Source organism: Poecilia mexicana, unplaced genomic scaffold (genome assembly GCF_051168715.1).
Source record: "Poecilia mexicana isolate PSO_F unplaced genomic scaffold, ASM5116871v1 scaffold_22, whole genome shotgun sequence".
Lineage (NCBI taxonomy): Eukaryota > Metazoa > Chordata > Actinopteri > Cyprinodontiformes > Poeciliidae > Poecilia > Poecilia mexicana.
This window is the reverse complement of record NW_028263391.1, coordinates 25,337,282-25,359,862: the sequence shown is the minus strand read 5'-3', so window position 1 is coordinate 25,359,862 and position 22,581 is coordinate 25,337,282. Positions and strand designations below refer to the sequence as shown.

Genomic DNA, 22,581 nt, shown 5'->3' with positions numbered 1-22,581 from the left:
AGGCTGAAATGGATCCATATATATACACATTTTGAGTAATATTTCTGTTCTCTTCCTTTCTCGGCTGTGTCCACACACCTCTATGCGTCCGAGGAGAAAACTGATATTTTATTTGCCTAATTTCAGGTAAATAAAATGATTTCTTGTAAAATCCACAGGAAGTTGCATTAGCAGAATAAGACCACAAACTACCAGCTTTTGTCTAATTTTCTGATTGCAGCAGTTCCATGTTAGCATTACTGCTTATTCTCTACTTTTATGAACCGAGATAAAAAATGCAAAACATTCCCCAGCATCCCTCTACTGGAGGAGAAACCAAAATGTGGGTCACAGATTTCTGAAAGTAGGTTGTCCAATTATTGGTGGAAAACTATTCAGTGCTTCTGGCGAGTGTCTCTGCTGCGGAGCGAACTCATCTAAATTAAACAGCCTCAAACATGAAGAAGCTTCCACAGATAAATAACTTTAACAATCTGCTATTGGTTTTAAAAACTTGGCTTTGCGCTGAACCTCTTAGAGATGCTAACTTTACCTTCTCACTGCCTTTCTAGTTTTACTGCAGTAATCCCATAAATCATTTCACTCAGCAGCGTCTGAATCTAATTTTCTTCTCTTTAATCTTTCTAAACATGTAAGTAATTAAACAATTACACACGACATTCAAGCTAGCAGCAAATCCAATCAGCCTGGTTGGGAATAACTGATTTCTAAGCACAAAGTGAGGAGGATTAATGTTTCCCCGTTGCTGCTGACCTCATAGTTAATGTTTGCTAACGCAGCAGCCAGCGCAGCAGCTAACGCAGCAGCCAGCGCAGCGCTACGCTAACCCCACCCGGCTGGCTGGGCCTGTTCAGCCCGTCACTTTCAGGCAGAAAACTGTTTCTGTGTCTATTTAGTATATTAATATCTACTTCACGACACAGGAGGAAGTTTGATTTTTAATGTCTAGACAATTATAATATTATTTATGTCAAACATAATTATGAAAATAAAAATCTTTGAATTTTAAACCCTAGAATTTAACTTTTTACTGTGACGGTTTATGTCCAGCCAATGCAAACAGATTTTAAATGAACTTTTTAATAGTGAAGGTCTGATGTAAAGCAGGTGGATGATTATGGTTAATATGAATTCAGAAAAAGCAGCAGAGAACTTTTAATGTTTGATGGTTTTAGTGTCTACTGGCCTCATAATGCAGCAGATGTCAGATATCAGGCGGTGTTTCTGCTGCAGGCCTCCAGCTGCCCAGCGCAGCACCGTTTCTGAAGCTAACTCATCTCTGAAAACTCTCACACCTTTATTGCATCTACATTTTCTAACTGCTGCACATTCGTCTTCTGCTGGAAATGATTCTGAAAACCATATAACAAAATATATTTCCTGTCTACTGATACATTGACATGTTTTATCAAACTCTAATGAGGCGTATGAATCTTTTTGTTCTCTCCATTCCTTTGTTCAGAGGCACCTCAGCCACGTTTGGCTCCATCTAAAACCTGACTAGCAGTAAAAATAATGCTGATTTGCTGGGTTTTCTGCATGTTTATTGTCCTATAAAATCAGAATTGGACCTGATTTTTCATGCTCTGAGCACAGCTGAGCTGAGCGTCGTTCCCGGGAGCGCTGCAGGATCAGCTACATCCTGCTAGCTACAGGAAGGGAACGAAGGCCCTTTTCTTAAAGCTTGGCGCCATTCCTCAGGCCCCTGTTGAGCAGCATTATTTAAAAAATGGTCACACAATTCGCCTGATGTGTAACTTTATTTTCTGACTTAGCAAATGGCAGCCGGCCCCTGTGGCTTGATGGAGCTGCTGGAGCAGAAAACAGCCGCTAGAGGAAGATTTTAGGAAAAAAAGAGTCAAAAACAATCAGAGCAGAGTGAAGGAGGAAGGATCAGTTCTGTCTGGATGTATTTGCTTGTTCTGATTGTGGACCAGGGAGGCATTTGATCCTTTTTGTGTTTCTGCTCCTGGCTGAAACGGCTTCGTTTGTGATGTGCTGCTGACAGGCCATGAAGCTGATCCATTATTCAGACGAAGCCTTTAACTTCCCGTCTGATTAACCCGTCTGTCACCTGAATGTAAAAACGGCTGTGAAACTTCTGGCTCAGCTTCTCTGATGATGAGTAAAAGCTTCCAGCCTGTAAAGCTGGAAATGAGCTGGAAGGAGCTGAAGCTGTTAAAATCAGGTTGAGATGGAAACAGCCGTACGCCATCTCCAGGTTTTCTCTTTGATTGGTGCTGTTTAGGTCAACACTCCTTGTTAGTCTGTGCTGGAAAGACGGACGTGTCCTGGCCTGTTAACTGGAGCTTCTGTGTAGATTGGCTCTTTTTAAATGGAAGTTTAATGAGGCAAAGTTCTGCGTTTTACTTTTGTATCGACCTGCTTGCTGCTCTGTGTGACCGACTGGGCAGCCGCCCAGCTCTGGGCTGAACACAATCCTTCAGCAGGAAGACGAGTGTTAGAACAGCGGCGCTGTATCGGTACCCTCCCATGTGTCTGAGCCAGCCCCGCGTCCCGGTGAGCCGCTGTTCTGCAGCCGACCTCTGACCCTGCCGAGGAGGGAGGCTGCTCAGGTTTCACTGCAAAGCCAGCAACACAACCAGCACAGCTCACAGGTCTGCAGGAGCAGGACATGACGGATTCTCACGAGGCTTTGAGCAAATGTATTGAATTCATAGTTGGAAACATGTTGAACTCCTCCCACTCAGCAGAATAATGCTGAGTACGGAGAGGACGGCAATGTGTGGCAGATCAATAAACTCTCACTGAACCTGAAGAATAAGTGCCTTGTTGGCAACAACAGGGCCAGATTTCCCCCGTCTATTAGGCTCCTTCCCTCCATGTTCCAGCACTTTACCTCACTGTCGTCCTGCTTATATTCCAATTTACTGTTTTTCTCTCTGCTCCAGTTTTCCTGCTCTCTGTTTGTGTAGTGATCAATAAGATGCTTCTTTGTGCTGACAGAGGTGTGGAAAGGCAATCAATCTGCTATCTAAAGACAAGAGAAATGCAAAATACACACAAATGACTTCTTATTGAGGAAAAAGACGAGAAAGCAGCAGAGAGACGGAGCAGTGAGGGATTAATGCAGAGGAGAGAAATGCAGACGTTTGTCTGCACCATGTGCAGCAGCTGGGAGGCATTATGGAAATATCACAGAGATATAGACAGATTATAGAGATATTATAGAAATATACCAATACTTCAATGAAAACTTAGGTTTTAGTCATTAACTGCTTATTGATAACATCAGTAAATTAGCTGTTAGCAATCCTGCTGATTTTTGCCTGATTAAATGGTAAAAAGTCACAATCTGACTGACCTCCACCAAGTCATTCACAGATTAGTAAATATGTAATCAACTAAAATGATATTTATAAATGAACTAATAACATGTTGAAAATATGACTTTCATATTAACCATGTTTTTCTGCTAAATAAGTGAAATTATTGCTGTTAATAATTTTTGACTAATTTTACCCCATAAATTCCATAAACATTCATTCACAAGTTTTCATCAAAATAATTCAGGAAAGACATGAAAGCATTAGTTATGTTCATTAACCAAAGCAAAAATCCAAAACATTTGCTGAAAATTTTGAGGTTTGAGACATCAGAGAGAGGAAGAGGAGGAAGAGGAGGAAGAGGAGGAAGAGGAGGAAGCTCTCCTAATGAAAGAGACAGAGGATGAATCCCACTGGCTCCAGCGTCTCCATGGAGGGTTTGGGAGCTGATGAATTATGAACACAGATTAAAAATAAGGTAACAGCTGTGGATTCGTCTCTAAATGTTTTGTGCTTGTTCAGGTTCTGCTGTCTGCGGTTTGGATCTCTCTCATTACAGACAGTCCAACACTTTGCTCCTTCTCATGATGATGTGAACTGAGAAGTCGTGTTGCTTCAGCCTTGAGATGGGAAGCAGATCATTTCTGGCGCTTTTCCCTGCAGAGGCTCTTTGTGTTTGTTAATCTCCCCATTTCACCTGAGCAAATATTTAGCTGCAGCAATCATTTCCCCTGCAGACGGATTTGGTCTGCGTGACTCTGAGCGTATGGAAAGTGTCGACCGTCCAGCTGGAGACCAAAGGTAAAATCAGAATTTCATAATATGCCTGTCGCGATAAACAATAAATCAATTAATTACATGACAAATGAAAATGATCGACTTTATCGTTTCTTCCTGCCTTTTTCTCTTCATATTGATGACTTTGATATGATTTCCCGTCATCATTGTCTTTTGTTTTAATAACTTTATATTTGAATATGCTGTTTTAAAATGGTTCAACCTTTATATCTGTCCACATAAACAAACCGCCTGGCGCCACTACCAGCTTGTTTCTGATTGGTTGACAGGTTTTAGCTGTGCCCTACACTGCCCCCTATGGGTTTGGCTCATTTCTGCAGTTGTACGTGTTCATGTGGATGAAAACTTTCTGATATTTGTTTTTATAAATACCGGACGATGTGTGAGGTTCTGATGTCACTTCCTGGGTTTCTGTGTTTATTAGAAGGCGATTTGTTTCAGCGGATCATTCCTTTCTGTAACGATGTTCCAGGATAATCTGATCCAGAGCCTCAGACTGGTTCTGTTTCCAGTGAAGCTTCTCGCCGTCGTCTCACCTGTAAACCAGCGAGTCATCCTGGCTGCCGTTGTACTGGATCTGGAACATCCTGATGCCGGGAATGTTCCTCTGGAAGTTGAACTTGATGAGCGCGGTGGACGACCTGGCCTCGGCCGTCACCACCCGCTTGTCCACGCCGCCCTTCACGTCGCCCGTCACGTTGCTGCCGTTGGCGCCGCCTCGGGTCGACGTGGAAATGTCTGACGAACCCGGATCGGGTTCTTGGATGTTGTTGGTGTTGTTGGAGACGTGAGGCAGTTTGATTATGACCAGCTCCACGGTCTGGTGGGCTTCGCCGGCCGGGTTGGACGAGATGCAGGTGAAGGAGCCCGTGTCTTTCACAGTGCTGATGAGGATGTCCAGAGTCCCGTTGCTGTAAACCAAGGTTCTGGAGGAGTTGGACACCAGTTTGCCTTCAGGAGAGATCCAGTGAATGGCTGGTTCTGGATCGCCTCTTGCCTTACACCTTTAGTGATACAGAACCAGATATTGGGCTCATTAGAGAGGAAGCAGAATGAGGCTGAGGCAGATCAAACATGAGCAATAAAAGTAAAACGGTCGGATGAATCGATTCCCTCTGGGACTGAACATCAAGAACACGTTTTCTCCAAAACAGGAAAAGTCTTTAAATAATACTCCATAAATCATTTCTAGTTGCATGAAGATAATTTAGTAAATATTTCCCTTCAATTAGAAAGTGAAAATTGTAAATAGACCAGTTTTAAAGAAACCAAATCTGGAATCCGTTCAGGCTACAATCCAGGTTTTGGATAAAGTTTCTGACGTGCTGGTCAGCAGCTCTTCTCGGCTCCAGAGCTCGTACCTGAGAGAGACTCTCTGTCCTTCCAGGACTCTCATCTCATGGGAGAATCTGGTGATGAGCGGCGGCTCACAGAGGAACTCCTCCTCAGAGATGGACCAGAAGTATCGGCCAGCCAGGTGCTCAGGTGTGGCGCAGGTCTCCAGGTCGTCCTCCCTCTTCAGCCTCCTCAGCCAGAGTAACTCACAGTTACAGTGGAGAGGATTTCCTCCAAACGACAGCGCGAACGACGAGGGAGTCATCTCCCCTGATGTGGCTAGGACCTGGAGGATCAATGGCCAGAAACATTTAAATGTCAGAAAACAAAACCGAAGAAACTGGAGACGAGCAACATTTGTTCAGTGTTCAGCCTCTTCTGCTCCTGAACAGCTTAAACACAGATCCTGTTTTAGAAAGAAACTCAAAGTTCTGCTGCCACACTGGCTTCTGGCTGCTGCTGAGCTTTGGGCTTTGTACCTGCGCCCGCTGAAACAGGGGGTCTGGTGGCAGCTTCTGGAGTTTGTTGGAGGTGACGTCCAGGCGGTTGAGTTTCTGCAGAAGGGAAAAGGTTCCTTCTGGAATGTAATCCAGCATGTTGTGGTCTAAGCTCAGTGTGTGGAGGCTCGTCATTCTCTGCATAAGGAAGAGAAAAATACATATTTTAAAATTTCCTTTGCTTTCACTAGAGATGTTTCATTGTTGCCAAGCATGACAAGGTTATGGATGGAGGGAGGTGGAGAAATGAAACCACATTTTTATATGTTATCCCCACTTCTCATAGTCAAAGTGCCATCTCTTTTAAATAGAATACGAAGGGTTAAAAAGGAGTGTTTGATTTATCCATAATTGACTTTAATCTTTTAGCCTGAATGTGCGGCGCGACCTGAATGGCCTCCCATGGAATAGAGTCCAGGTTGTTGTAGCTCAGGTCCAGCTCCTCCAGCGCCAGCAGGTCGTTGAACGCTCCCTGATGGATCAGCACCAGCTGGTTGTTGTTGAGGATCAGGTGGTGAAGCTTTGACATCCCGCTGAACGTGTCGTTGCCGATCCTCGTCAGACGGTTGCTGCAGCACAGAAACAGCAAAGACGGAATAATCCAAGCATTTTCACCGCCAGCGCGCTCTGCACTGCTCCCTGTTGACGTCTTACCTGTTGAGGTGAAGCGCTCGGAGATTTTCTAGGTCTGAAAAGGCATGAGGTGTGATGTATGAGATGGTGTTTCTGGATAACGTCAGGTCCACCAGCCGCGTCATGTTTGCAAAGTCTTTCCTTTTCACGCTGTTGACACAAACCAGAGAGTAAATAAACATCAGACCTCATGCAGCGTTTTGATCACATAACCCAGCGGAGCTGCTTTACCAAACTCTACCGTCTGTCTGCTGAACTCCTACAGTAAGGATCAACTTAATGAGAGAATGGTGGAAACCTCTTTCATGCAAAAGGTTTCACATGTTATCCTTCACAGCTCATTCAAAAATCTGCAGGCATGAAGAGTTCTCTGTCATCCTCTGCCATCTGCTCCAGCGACTGTGGACCAACCATGACTTCCTCCAGGGCCTGGAAGAGCCTCTTCTACCCAAACGGGTTCATCTGCACCCAGTGGCAGCTCAGTTTGTTCCCACAATCAAGTGATCTCTGCCTTCAACTCCAATATTGATTTATATTCACCAGAAGATTCTGGCGCTGTCGCCTCGTGTAGATTAATGTCTCTGCAACCAGTTTTGTTTCTCCTCACTGCAAAGGACTCAATTTATCTTCCATTTGTCAGTGTTACAGGGATTACTGGTACTACTGCTGTTCACTGGATATATGATCAGAGGACAGCAAACTCTCTCTGGCCTGACTGGCAGACATGCAGTGGGCAAAGGGAATGAGCCACTTTCATATAGGGGAGGAATGATGGACTGCTTTGGATCCATGTGTTAGAATGGTCCAGTCAAAGTCCAGACATAAAACCCAAGCCTTCAAACCTGATGTTCACAGACAGCCTTCAGCCAGTCAGTCTGAGATTTAGCAACATTGCAAAGAAACTGGAAGAAATGTCAGCAGAAAAGGAGGAACTGCAGCCCGGTTTGGTGTGAAAGAGTTTGGACTCTGGATAAAAATGCTTGTTTTTATTAATAAAGACCATAAACAGTGGAACCCTGTAATCAACATCGTTAGAAGTAAAACACTGTAGTTGTAAGACATGAAGGTTTCTGTTGGAGAAGTTCTTGTTTTTCTGTCAGCGTAGCTGCAGGATTTCAGAGCGGAGCGTTGGCTTCACACGGTGCCACATGGAGGCCATGGCTGCCAGCTGAAGTAACTCGGCCGTGCGGCGCCGCACTGACCTCGCGGACTGATCTGGCTGTCTCTCATGCAGTCGTCACCTTGTTACGAAGTTGTCGGCCAGCCGCAGCTCCACCGTGTGCCGGTCGATGTTTGGCGGCACAAACAGGAGACCTTTCTTTGCGCAGAGCGTCGCCAGGTTCGGTGACAGGATCTGGCAGACGCAGCGCTTCGGACAGATCTGTGCCCGCACCGCCATGGAAACCGCCAGGATCACGCAGAGCAACAGCCTCTCCATGGTTAGGATCCTCACCTGGTCGGACACCTGGACAGGTGGACAGAACAGAAGACTTCAGAAGTCGGGTTGATTTTTGGTTAATTGATAGAATTTCACCAAAGTGAGCATCTTGCAGCCATTAACCATCTCTGACTTTGGATTCAGGAAAGTTTGTGCCACTCTCAACCACACCAAGATCTGGGCTTTTACTAGGCCCAGGAATCGTGAACCAGTCCTTTATGGATTTCCTGTTTTTCATGGTTTTGGCATCTTGTGAAATACTTCCAGCTTGTAAAGCCAGACCTGGGCAGGTTGCTGCTGTTTGGATCCTGCTGCACATTTCTTTCTGGAGAAATCAGAGGTTTTCTGATCTCACTCAGCCAGAAGAAGTGCATGATGGGAGCAGGATGGAGGGAACAAGCTGCTGCTTTAAGGACATATTTCCACATAAAGAACATTTCTGAGCATTTCTAAAAACTAGTGAGTTGATTTAGACCAGAGCATAAAGTTTAATACCATGGAAATGCTTGTAGCTAATTACTGGACAGGATTGGTTTATAAATAAAAACATTGAAGGACATGAGAAAATAAAGACGGAATAAGTCCAGGATCCCACAGATGCAGTGAAGAACATCGATAAACTAAATGAGAGCAGACCTCATGAGAGCAGAACGCCGTCTGGTTGAACTTCAGTCGAACCTCGTTTAGAAACGAGGCAGAATAATTAATATAGTCAGAAGCAAAAAGGCAAATTCAAAACACACAGTGGTGTCCTTTAGCATTGTGTATCAGAACCCAGAGGAGTTCATAAACTCTGAATAACTGAAGATTAATGTTGTGAATTAGGATTAAATATAAAACTTCCAGAAAATAGTTTGTTCCAAACTGGAGATTAAAATGTGAGCCTGAAATAAAACGATCAGCATTAATTAGGCCTGACTAGAGACGGAGAATAATTTCCTCCAAAATCTCTCAGTTCATTCAACGCCGTGATGATCCAACCATGAAACAGGATTTAAAGTGAAAATAAACCAACAGAGCCGATCATTTTATGTCTGCACCTGTTGTTGTTCGCATTAATTATGAATCAAGATGGAGGCAAATAAAAAGCTGAACTGTTTAACTGAAGCTCTCATCACTGAGCTCCATCTTATTAAACCTGAATTTGTGATTCTTCTTTTGTCTGAAAGATTTATCATATCTCATTATTAAATGAAAACCTCTTCTGTGCTTTTCATTTCTTTTTGTAATCACTGAACTAAAAGCGGCTGCCCTGCTGGAGGTCGAACCGTTTCTTTCCTCCAGAATGAGTCATGGGACCGTCCAACACAGACGGGCGGAGGGCGTGTGACCCCGACTCCCCCAGCAGATATCGGCTCATTAATTACTGAGAAATGACTCTGATGAGCTCAGTGAGAGTGGCAGACAGACAAGGGAAGGAAATGAGGGAGAGTTATCAGAGAGAGGCTAATTAAAATGAGTGCTGAGGTGTGAAAGGGAAACAGGGGTGGGAGGGGCGGGGTCGGGTTCGCTACTTCCTGTTTCACGTAAACCGTGAGCGGATCCAGAACACAGGATGCTGCTAAAGTTAGCAGAACCGAGCCCAGCGGGTAACTTGGGTCACTCAGAGTGACTTTCAGCCCTGCTGGGATCAGATGTGACGGTGAATTAACCAAAGGGATTATGGGTAAGGAAGACAAATTAAGCTCCGTTTGTAGTGGTGTGAAAAATGTGATTCTGTTTCACAGAAGAGCCGGACCGTCCACAGAATTCCCCAGAAATCCCAACCCTACACACACACACACACGCGCACGCACACACACACACCCACACACACATACACACACACACCCACACACACATACCCACACACACATACCCACACACACATACCCACACACACACACATACCCACACACACATACCCACACACACACACATACCCACACACACACACATACCCACACACACATACCCACACACACACACATACCCACACACACATACCCACACACACATACCCACACACACACACATACCCACACACACACACATACCCACACACACATACCCACACACACACACATACCCACACACACATACCCACACACACATACCCACACACACACACATACCCACACACACATACCCACACACACACACATACCCACACACACATACCCACACACACATACCCACACACACATACACACACACACACACCCACACACACACACACACACACACACACCCACACACACACACACACATACACATACCCACACACACACACACACACACACACACACAGACACACACACACACGCACACACACATACCCACACACACACCCACACACACATACCCACACACACACACACACACACACACACACACATACCCACGCACACACACACCCACACACGCACACACACACCCACACACACATACCCACACACACACACACACACACACACACACATACCCACGCACACACACACCCACACACGCACACACACACACACACATACCCACACACACACACACACACACACGCACACACACATACCCACACACACACCCACACACACACACACACACACCCACACACACACACACACATACCCACACACACACACGTTTGTGTTGCTATCTTTGTGGGGACTTTCCATTGACTTCCATTCATTTCTACAGCCTAAACTGACCTTTACCCTTTTCCTAACCCTAACCATCACATACCTAACACACACACACACACACACACACACACACACACACACACACACACACACACACACATAAATGAAAGTGGATGAGAACAGTCTCCAGAGTCTCTGCAGTCAAAACTTCCAGACGTTTAAAAATCAGTTTCTCCAAATCAAAGCATTTTAAATCTACATGACTTCTGCTGCCATGTTGAGTTTATTAATTTAAATCAAAATATGGATATTAAAGGAATGAGACGTAATTCTACCATCACCTAAAGAAGATGAAACGTTTAGAGAACCAGCTGCTGTTTCTGCTGCTTGTTGGATCTTTACTTGTGTCACCTAGTTAGTCTATTTCGGCTGCAGGTGACCTTAAAGGTTCTGCTCCGCTGGCGGCAAACAAGGAGGAGGAGATGAAAACTTGAAGCTGCACATCTGGAGTCTCTAAAACTAACACTCAGCTCTTTTTCTTCTTCTTCAACCCCCAGATGCTGCTCTCTACCGCCGCCTAGGGAAAGGCTGGGCCTGTAACACTTGGCAAAACTTGTAAGCGATTAATATTCTATTTTACTATTTTTTATGAAAAGAACTTGAAGCTTGAAGCTTCTCTTGTGCCAACAAAAGTACACTTTAAATCTTTTCATGCTGTACGTATTTTTTATGTTTCCTGTCCAACAGTTTGCCACTCAATGCCAAGTTAAAGTCCAACAGATTGACTTTGATAAGAGCAGCATTAAGGCTTTTGCCTCAGTGTGCAAACATAAACCAAACTTTAACTTTGTTAAATATAACAGTAATCTAACGACTGATTCACATCAACACATTCAGTTAAATGAAACTTTGCAGTTTCAGCTGTAAGCAGGCTGAAGGAGGTCATTCTCCCATCATGCTGATCTTCTCCAGCAGCTCATCTTCCATCATGACTCCTGCTGGATGGAACCAGATTGGACTGAATCCATTCCCAGGCACATGATTTACAGCAGAGCCTGAGCTGCAGGAACCTGAGCCGACTGTGAAGGTCGGCCTGATCGGAGCGGAGCGCTGATTCCCGTAAAGCCTTCCTCCACTCTGAGACAGCATGTTTGGTCCAAACACATTAAACATGCAGCATATGGAGACACATGTACTCCACTCCAGTATCGATTTCAGAGCAGGTTATGAATGCTCTCATCAGGATTATGATGCAAAGGGAGGAGAAGCAGAAACCGGAGAAGGCCGGGGGGTAAGTGCCTGATTCATGGTTCTGGTCCACAGCATCACATCACAGCACCGTTCCAAACAGAGTGCATCCATCAGCGGCTATCAGATTATATAATGTTCAACAAACAGTTTCTCTGCCGTAACGTTACTATCAGAGTGTTTACATGAGAGACGCTGAAGGTTCTTGACTGAAGTGGTTCCTCTGCTTGTTTTAAAAGCCATCCAGACTTCTGAGGTGCAGATGGAGAGCAGTGCAGACTTCATTCAAAATGGAGCCATTTCACCTGATTTATGCCGTTTATGAAACCTGGAAACTCACAGATGAGTTTCAGAATGAAAACATTCAAAACATGGCAACAAAAACTGATGTTTCTCAGAATATCCTCCTGGTTTATAAATCTGCTTACAGCTACATTCACTCCACGAGATAAAAGTTTCAAAACACACAGATCTATAGATCTGTAGATCTAAAAGCTCCTTTTAATCTGAACTCATTGTAATTCACTGAAGATTTAACACTCTGCTGTAATCAGGATGTGACATCATAAAAACTCATTTCCTTACAGACATCAAAGGATAGGAAATAAATATTATTTTATGGTTTTATGGCCATTTTAATCCAACATGGTGGATCTCACTACATCACCAACAGGACAGAGTTCACGTCATTTAACCCAAACACAAACAGAACTTTTCAATAAACCCGTTTCCTAAAAGCCACGAGCTGAACCTGTAGGGGGCGCAGCCTGACCCCTACCCCGACCCTGACCCCTACCCTGACCCCTACCCCGACCCCTACCCCGACCCTGACCCCTACCCCGACCCCTACCCTGACCCCTACCCCGACCCTGAACTCAACCCTGACCCCTACCCTGACCCCTACCCCTGCCCTGACCCCTACCCTGACCCTGAACTCAACCCTGACCCCTACCCTGACCCCTACCCCTGCCCTGACCCCTACCCTGACCCTGACCCCAACCCCTACCCCGACCCTGAACTCAACCCTGACCCCTACCCTGACCCCAACCCCTACCCCGACCCTGAACTCAACCCTGACCCCTACCCTGACCCCTACCCCTGCCCTGACCCCTACCCTGACCCCGTCCCCTACCCCTGCCCTGACCCCTACCCTGACCCTGAACTCAACCCTGACCCCTACCCTGACCCCGTCCCCTACCCCTGCCCTGACCCCTACCCCGACCCTGACCCCTACCCCGTCCCCTACCCCTGCCCTGACCCCCTACCCTGACCCTGACCCCGACCCCAACCCTGACCTGGTGACCCCACAGACCCTCCTGCTGATCTGCAGATAAATAGCAGACAGAAAGCAGCATGGCTGATCCTCACTCAGACCCTCGGTGGGTCAAAGGTCGTACGTTCCAAATGGTCCACAGTGGCAGAGGTCAAGATGCTTAAAGCCCACATGAGGCTCTGATGTCCAGCACTGCACTGAGTGCAGATGAGTAAAAATTACATTCAGTGAAAACATAAAGAGACGAAGTTGGACGTGTTCAGATGAAAACAAATTTAGGAAACTAAATATTTATGGTTGGACTTTTAGTCTGTAATCAATCACATGGAAAACCAGGCAGCAAAAAAATAACATTTTCTATTCAGGAACTCGTTTGGAGTAAATTATTGAACAAATACTTTTTAAAGATATTTATATAATTAATCTGTTAATCTGAGCAAAGCTTCAGGAGCTTGGATAGAAAGCTGGGCTGTAGAGGCTAACGTTAGCGTTAGCTGAAGCTTCATGTGAACTAGAAATTATTATTGGTCAAACTCTGATGCAGAAAACAATGAAAACAAGCGACAGAATAAAGTCGCAGATAAAATGACAGAAAATGTTCTGGTTGTTGTAATGAGCCCTCCTGGGTTTCACTGAGCTTTTAATTAAGCTCCACCAAGAGGCAACAATCATTTATTTAAACAACCTAAGTGGGTCAGGCTGCTCCACTCCAACAGTCCGGATGAAATGCAACAGAAGTTAAAACACGAACAATGACAAAGAGAATAAATGAAAGTTTTTAGTCCCATGATGGAGAATTTCTCTTTTCTTCTCCTTCACCATCAGCAGAGGGTCGAAGCTTTGAACATTTTATCTGCCACCATGTTTCAGCCACTGGGCAAATAGACGGAATATTGTTTTTACTTTTAACTATAAATTTGTGCAGAAACTGCAGGACTTTTTACTTTACAATATGAATCTGGCAGCATGAAAAACAAAAAGTTCTGCTTAACTTTTTATATACAATCTGTGAGAAACTTAATGAGACAAAAAAAGATGGAATAATGTTTTACATTATTACTGGAAATGAAGGAAGTTCTGATTTATAATCTGAAGTGAAAATCATCAAGAGAACAAAGAGCAACAACATGACACTTTGGTACTAAAAGTTATTTCAGGTTTATGATGTCAAACATAATGACTGAAATCATCAAACATGTTTATTATATGTGAATAAATGGAAAAACGTCTGAAGAACTGAAAGTGAAACTCGTTTCATAGATCGCCAGTCTGTCCAGCACACACACACACACACACACACCCTAGTTCATCGATCTGCTCTCTCTCTCAGCTTTCCTCTGCTCTCCTGCATTGTTATGCTTTTCCAATTCATAATTAATTAACTGTGTGTGTCAGCAGCGTTCTGCCGCTGAAGTGCGTTTGATGTGGATGGATGGAGAAAGAGCAGAACGGAGGGAGGAAAGGCAGAAACGCGTTTCCATCACGCTCTCATGCTTCTAAACACAAAGACGCCGTTTTGGTTTGTTTATGTGCAGATCAGGGAAATGGGATTGGCCTGCAGAGTGAAGCATTGTGGGAGGGCATGGCGAACACATTATGACATCAGCTTGTAATGACACATTGTTCGTCTGCTTGTGTGGGAAACGTGGAGGATCCTCATCACATCCCGCTATGCTAATGAGAGACAGCAGGGAGAGAGCGAGTCAGGAGATCTGGAGCTAAAATAACTCCAGAGTCACATTTTTCTCTGAATAATAAATAAAATCTGCTCCCTAGAAAATCCCATCCAGCCGAACGGAGAGAGAAGCAGGAGTGTTTAATGCAGCTCTGCTGGGAGATGACTTCCTGTATGTTCCTGCGTCGCTGCAGCCACTGCAGCTCCTGCTTTATTTCTGTCTAATTGAACTCAGACTGAACTCTCATAAACAAGTCAACTAATTATGGAACTGAAAAGATACGAACTTGATGAGTTTATTCAAAGGTCATTAAAATGAAAAACGGTCTGGTTATTGCTGTGCAAACACTTTGCTGGGTATTATAAGCTGGTCTGACTGTAATGTTGTTCATCAATCATTATGAAATATTGACAGGTGAGGAGAGCGAACCGAGCAGTCAGTCCTCTAGAGCTGGATCATCTAGATGCTACAGGAGGGAGTTTGCTGATCTACAAACACAGTCCAGCCAAGTTTCCTTCTTATGTGGTCATTTTGCAGCCAGTTTAATGTATAAATGAAATGTTTCTGTAGGTTTATGGCAGATTTGTCTCCAGTGGTCATGCAGCGGTCAGCCATCACTGGCTTGGCATCAGCTGCTGTTTGTAAAGTGAAAACATAGCAGCAACTTTTACCATGTTGTTAATTCATTTATTAACGTCACAGTTTGTAAACGTTTAGTCTCAAACTAAATAAAGATTCTCCTGGATTATTAATCTGTTCTTCTCCTGCGTTTCTGACACTCGATCAGCAGCAGGAGGACATCCTTCACTCCTCAGCCGTTACATCAGAGGCTCAGATCCATCATCGATCATCAGTCTGAGCAGGAAGCTGGTCCTGATGACAAACTGCAGATTATCTCACACTGTTCAGAAAACCCGTCCAACCTTTGGTCTGAGTTTTTATATCTTTGTAAGATTTTCATAAAGATGCTGCTGTTTGCGGCAGACAGGGAGCCTGAGACATTCCCACCTGAATGCTTGTAGAAATGCAGAAGACTAAATGCATCTGAGCTCTGGATGATCCTGCACTCTGCTACTGTAACATCTCTCTTTGATTTTAGATGACTGTCTGGGTTTCTGTGTAGCTCAGGATGCTCACAACCTGTTGGGAGGAAACATGTGGGGCTAAATTGAGCTGAATATCAGCAACAGAAATGAGACTAACCCTCCATGGGAATGACTTCTATCTATCTGACATCGATGTTACCTAATAAAGACGTTCAGTCGCCCTGAGTCCAGCTGCAGGATGTAACAGATCATGTCTGCAGGCCTGAAGGCCGACTGACTCTGATGTTTGTCTCTGGAGGAAAACAAACGTTGTCTTGACATCATCTTCATCTGAGGTTTTCAATAAGACATGAGACACAGAGACAGATGGACACTGAGACACAGGCAGGACTGTGGCGTGCAGACAATCTGACGGAGTGTGTGTGTGTGTGTGTGAGGCAGAGGAAAGGGTGAATAATTTACATGCATCCAAACATGAGCACACTCTTTCATTATTTACACAGCAGCACATTCACATGAAAATGCCAGAAAGAAGCTATTCAAGTTCAGAGGAGGAACATTCAGTCTGATAATGGACCGAAGGAAGGAGGAAAGGTGAATCACAGCCAGCGCACATTAAACATGCAGAAACCTTCCTCCACTGTTTACTTTCCTTCTTCTGTCTTATCGTGTCTCAGCAATAAAAACAGTTCCAGCCTTCCTCAAACTGAAGCGCCGTGGTCCAACCGAGTGCTGGGCTCCATCAGCGTTTGTCCCCTAAGCCGACAGAAACCCTGTTAAAGTCTTTTAAACGTCACCGCTGCGTCCACGGTGCCCTTGAGCACAAACTGTGGCGCGTCGGCTCCAGTGGAGCAGCAGAACGAGGCTGAAGCAAACGGCTCCCAGGTGTTTCTGAGCGCCGAGCCGGAGGAACCGGTTCTGCTGGGCAAACAGCTGAACTGCAGAGTTACAGCTGAGGAGACGGACGGTTCTAAGGATGTTTGGGACGGAAACAGTCAGCAGCCGACTGCGAGGTCGGCTGGGTTTCTTATTACTGTAGAAAAACTGAAACTCGTCTGAACTGAGGTGAGAATCTGCTGGCTTTGGCTGCTTCATGGTGAAATTCTGCAAATGACCATAAACCAGAAAACATTTAAAGGACAGAAATATGTGAAACGGTGTTATGATGCCTGTGGACATAAAGATGTCCATTAGAATATGAGGCTCATTTGTCAAACTAACAGAAAATTACCTTTAAGCAGATGTTAAATTTCTGCATTCAAAATATTTTTTGTTCTAATATTAAATGTTGTATTTTCATCGACTGCATTAACAGAAAAAGGCTTTAAAACATTGATCTGTGTGAAATGAATCCATTTGATAGTGACTGAGATAAATGAACATTTCACTAATTTATTGAGCATAACTCATTATCAATACATTTACTGATAACTGTCCCAACAGCTTCAGACCAAACAAACTAAAGAGTTAAATTGATCAAATCTGAGCAAAATTATTCAAACTCTCCTGATGGGTTAAAACATCAGAGCGTTTCTTTGGCACAACTGGAAGAGAATTTTAACATTTTAGTAAAGTTGACCGAGTTATGAGTTTGGCAAACAGACGTTTGGTTTAGATTTTAAACATAATTTGCTTAGAAAAAAATCTCATTTTCAGAGGCTGATGTCAGTAATCTGTTCCTTCCCTCCTCCTGCAGACATTTCTGTTAAAAATCAACCATTCCTGGATAAACGTGAGGAGTGACGCTGAAATGTTTGATCCTCTCATCATGTCAGGCGGATAAGAAGTGTGATGACATCAGAGCGAGTCTTATCGATATCTGCTGGCTAATCGCCAGAGAATCTGGGTTAAACACAGATCAGCTGCTCACCACACACACACACACACACACACACACAGATGTAAATACAAACCAGACGTATAAGGACTGACCTCAGACCAGCTCATTTTGGTTTTGGCTCCAAACATATTTCATGTTTGAGGTGATTAATAATTAACAGTGACTGGAGGTCAGGATGATCTGAACTCTTCATGTTTCAGGCTTTGAACAAGAAACTCCAAATAAGTGAAGAGCCAGACCCGACTAACATAAAATAAATTAAGAGTAGATGTTTGCTGAGCTCAGCACTGCAGCTTGGTTCAGTCCGTTTACATGTCTGTCTCATGTTACGCTGAATTATTAATGGCTGTAAATGAATTTATCAGCTCAACAAAACAGAAAAAATATTAACATCGACTCATAACCTGCTGTGTGACTCGAAGTGGAAGTAGGTTGGAGTTTAATGCTTTTTCTGCTCGATGGAGCTGCACTGTTAAAGATGTTAAAGTTTAAATTTAAAGGAGTCATTGAAACAAAATTAAATAAAACTTCCAGTTATAACAAGAACCTCAAGTAAACGCATCAGAACAAAAACACTCAGTTTGATCTGCACCGAATAAATTATTTGATAAGTTAAAATAGAACAGCAGTAAAAACTGTGAACCGTCCCTTTAAAATGCAATCGACCCGGAGCTGTCCGTGGTGCTGAAGGTCCAGTCAGCTCTGACCACTCTACAGGACACACATAATGTTGTCCTGTTGTTTAACCTTATAGTTACTTATAATTATGAAAACCTTTTCTTGGTTCTGCTGATGAAAACAGAAGCAGGTGAATAAAGATCAACACTGACAGGATTTAACTGGTTCAGTCTGAAGGAGTAAAATCTGAGGAAAAGAGGAGAAAAACTTTTAAAACACAGAGATGATTATTAAAGTTTAATTCAGTCCAGTACATACAGAATGTGATTCCTGTCAGGTTTTCACATCTGGATGCAGCTGCCATTAATGCTTTAGCTTCTCTTTGACTCAGAGTTTTACTGTGTTTTCTCTCTTCAAGCCCTGCTGCAGCAGCAGCAGCAGCAGCAGCAGCAGCAGCAGCAGCAGCAGCAGCAGCTGCAGGAGCTGCAGCTGCTGCTGCTGCAGCAGCTGGATGTTTGATTCACTTGAATCCAATCCAGTGTTTTTCATTTTCAACACAAAGTAAAACTAGGAGCATTTCACAAAGTAAAACACATGACCAGATATAAATCACTTCCATGTCTGTTAGTGAATTAACACGTTTAAAGAAACGGTTCTGATGTTTGAGCAGCAGAGACGGATCTACAGTAAAGTTTCTCTGACTTTGAGGTTTCTGGGTTTGAACCTCAGCTTGACTGACAGAAACTCTGATGTTCATCCTGAACAGCAGGTGTTCAGGATCTGTCTGCTGAAGTGATTCCTTTTGTTTGGGAGATTCAGGTGAATCAGTTCCCTCCAGGCGGCGGTTGCTGCCTTCAGGCGCTTGTGGTCAGGAAGAGGAAGGAGGTCAAGTCAGGGAAAAGTGTCAGATCAGCTTCTGCAGGCTGGAATCATTTTGTAGTTTTTCCAGAACTTTCCTAAACAAAGCTGATGGCAGCCGAGTCCAGTTCCTATTGTGATCAAAATCAAAGCTGTGGTTCTGTCACACTCATATTTAATATCAGATCTAATTCAGTACAAAGTCATCAGAAAGGCACAACACACACATTTTAAAGGGACTTTGCTGCTGGAGTTTTTCTGTTTTCTTGTTTCTAAAGTGAGAAGAAACGAGCAGAGAGATTACAACCCAACGACGACCAGCTCACAAGAGCCAACTCTGAAACCGATTAAAAATCACTGCCTGGTTCCTGCCTCAAGTTTCATGGAGCTAAAGCAGAAACTTCTAATTAATTAAGACTGAACTGAAGGTTTAATCAGAACTGAATGAAATCCATGAAAACATTTATTTATTTTTCATCTTGTGACGATCTAATGACTCATCTGTGAGTTATACTTAAGTCTACAGGCTGCTGACACTGTGTAAACTAAAAGGTTCTTTTTGACACACACACACACACACACACACACACACACACACACACACACACGCACGCACACACACACACACACACACACACACACACACACACACACACACAGCTCATTAAAAGGCGTAGGCAGTCCATTTCCTGTGGAGGGAGATGATAGCTTATTTCTCCAAAGACAACAGTCCATATATGGGCAACCGCAGAGCACTTCCTCTAATGTTCCACATACATCAGCAGTTAACAAAAGCACCAGGGGACAGGTGGAGGAAACAACCAGAACCAGAACAAATTAGAAATATAAATCGTCTAATTTCTTTATGAATGGTTCTGTGATCAAAATGTTCCGTAGTTTTAATGTAATCAGAGTCTGATGGGTCGAACCCTGCTGGGTAAGAAGAGGCATGTCTGCATCATGACTGTTGGCCCACAGGGGGCGCTCTGAGCGACAGAACAGACCAGTTTCATAACGGAGCTTCAGTGTAATGATAAAACCATGTTGTGTGTTTGGGCCGGTCCCCTCCGTCCATTATGACCCGACCAACATCAGAACATCCATCAAACCGCGACGCCATGAAGCAGGACGCAGTCAGAGGACTCCCACCGGGCCTGCACACCATTTATCTATATCCATATAACATAAAAATATACGAAACACATCAGGGTTAAGATTTTAACATGTAAATGTATTTAATTATGTAGATTTTAACAGAATAAATCCCTTTTTTCAGGTTCTGACTGGAGCCTTCTGGTATGCCGGTTTAGATTTCAGCCGTTTCTCTCCTGATAAATACTCGTTACTTTCCTGGAACATTTCAGTTTTATGAACTTAACGGTTATGTTTGAAGGAAACGCGTCACATTTGGTCATAGCTACAAAGAACTTCAACACTTTCAGAGTTTTTCTCAGTCCTGGATCTTCCAGGTTAACTTCAGAACAAACCAACATAATTTGAAAATAATCTGGATTTATGCTGGATTTTCTCATGTGAATCTGCTGCAGTCATGCCTGGCTGGGTTTACCCGCAGGTCTGTAGCGGTTAGCAGAATGTGTGACACAAATGAACACAGAGTGAGAAAGTAACAGGAGACAAATAATAAAACTGCAAAAGAACAAAACAATGTTTTTCTGTTATGTTTAAATTTTTGCTTCAAAGAAATGATGCAAAATGTGAGAATGATTCCAGAAGTGGGCAGGATGTTCTGCTAAACACAAACTAAAGGAAGTGTTGGGGAACTCTGCTGCTTTTTTTCTCAGTTTTCTGTCACTTCTGGTTTGTGGGGATGTTTCTAAGAACAGAAACTCTCTGCATCTGTGGCTTTATCTTATTTCAGGAGGAGCAGTGAGACGACGTGGGGACGGCCTCTGGACTCAGGGATACAAATACGATTAGGCTTCGACCCAAAGTTCACAATTTAACAAATTTCAATGAAGAATGTGAAAAGAGGAGCACAGCAGCCGTTCTGGTGCAGAGACGTTTACCACTGCAGAGAAAAAGAAGTCGGGGATTTTACTGAGCAGCAGAATCACAGATATTAGCAAAACAACCTCCAGAAACTGAATCTGATAACCTGAAGAAAAAGAAAATGAGAATAAAACTCTTAATGTTGAGTGAGGCGGTAGAAGAAAAGAGGGAATGGACCAGAGGATGAAGGAGATCAGATCCGCTCAGCAGGAGGAATCAGAGAAATGTTCACATCAGAGGCTGAAGCTGCAGAGGCAGCCATGCTGGAAAAGCCACAAGCAGCTCCAGGCGAAGTGGAGGAGCATCTGCAACAGTCTGAACACAGAGAGGAAAACAAGAGTCTTAGTGAAACACAAACGGCTCCAAAGCGTTAATGAAGCAGCTGAATATGCTAACATATCCAACAATCAGGTCCACTGGTTTGTGCAGCTTGTTGTGCAAAAAGACCATCAGCGTTGCACATGGATTGCATCATCATATACATTATTAAAACTGAAGCAGCATTAAAGCTGTTTATATGAGACATAAATAACATCACAGCTGTAGTTTAACTGTAGAAGTGGAGGCAGAAGATCCTGATGCCAAACTCTGGATAATTCAGGCAGAAACTGAGAAAAGCTTCATGAACAGATGTGATAAAATGTTTGAGTCCATCCCTGATGACCAGCTGGAGAATTAACACTTACAGTGATCATCCAGTAGGTTTTAATAAATCAAACAAATGTTTTAATATTACACTTTTGATTGTACTATTAACCTTTGGAGTGTCCTAGTCAAAGTCCCAGCTCTCATCTTGTAGAGACTGAACAGATCAGGGTGATGGCAAAGAGTCCTTCCAATCTCAAAACCTTCATGTCAATGAAAAAATATCATTTCTAAAAATATCAGAGTTAATATGCATGAAGGTCATCAACAGTACAGATTATTTTATCACCACTTTGTTTAAATATCGATAAAAACAGGAACATTAACCTGATCTTCACTCATCTGACTGAATGTTTTATCAAACTTCACCAAATAATAATCTAAAATCTCAGTTCAGGAGTTTGAATAATTTCACATTAGACTGAATATGTTGTGCTTCATCTGTGAAAAGTGATAAATAAATATTGCAGGTTGTTTTTCTCTAACTTTCTGGTTCCTTTTTGAAACTTAAAGCTCCTGAAAATAACAGAAAATGTTTCTAGAAATGATGATTCTTTTCCTGTTAAATTTCACATTTTTCATCTTTATTTCCAGCTACTTTCACTTAAAACATTTATCTTGTTTTTCTGTTAGTTACAGTTTTTAAACTTGATATTTTCAGTATTTTTCTAATGTGAGTCACTTTTTGACTTTTATTAGAGTTTCATAACTTCCCTGCTTTCGCTCCTCAGACTAAAATCAATGCACGATGGAATGGAGAC

The 22,581-nt window shown here is 43.4% G+C and overlaps 1 protein-coding gene across 1 annotated transcript in view; it reads right to left on the bottom strand.

Annotated features, from left to right (window-relative positions):
• The window catches only part of LOC106932438 (leucine-rich repeat and fibronectin type-III domain-containing protein 5), an 84,374-nt gene that overhangs the window by 7,570 nt on the left and 54,223 nt on the right, over positions 1-22,581 (bottom strand). Inside the window, exons 3-8 of the mRNA XM_088002638.1 lie at positions 7,792-8,015; positions 6,572-6,700; positions 6,306-6,486; positions 5,900-6,055; positions 5,447-5,706; positions 4,622-5,089 (exon numbers count right to left, since the gene is read on the bottom strand). Coding sequence (XP_087858764.1) covers positions 4,622-5,089; positions 5,447-5,706; positions 5,900-6,055; positions 6,306-6,486; positions 6,572-6,700; positions 7,792-7,988 — 1,391 coding nt within the window. The 5' untranslated portion in view covers positions 7,989-8,015. The remainder of the gene's footprint in view (positions 1-4,621; positions 5,090-5,446; positions 5,707-5,899; positions 6,056-6,305; positions 6,487-6,571; positions 6,701-7,791; positions 8,016-22,581) is intronic.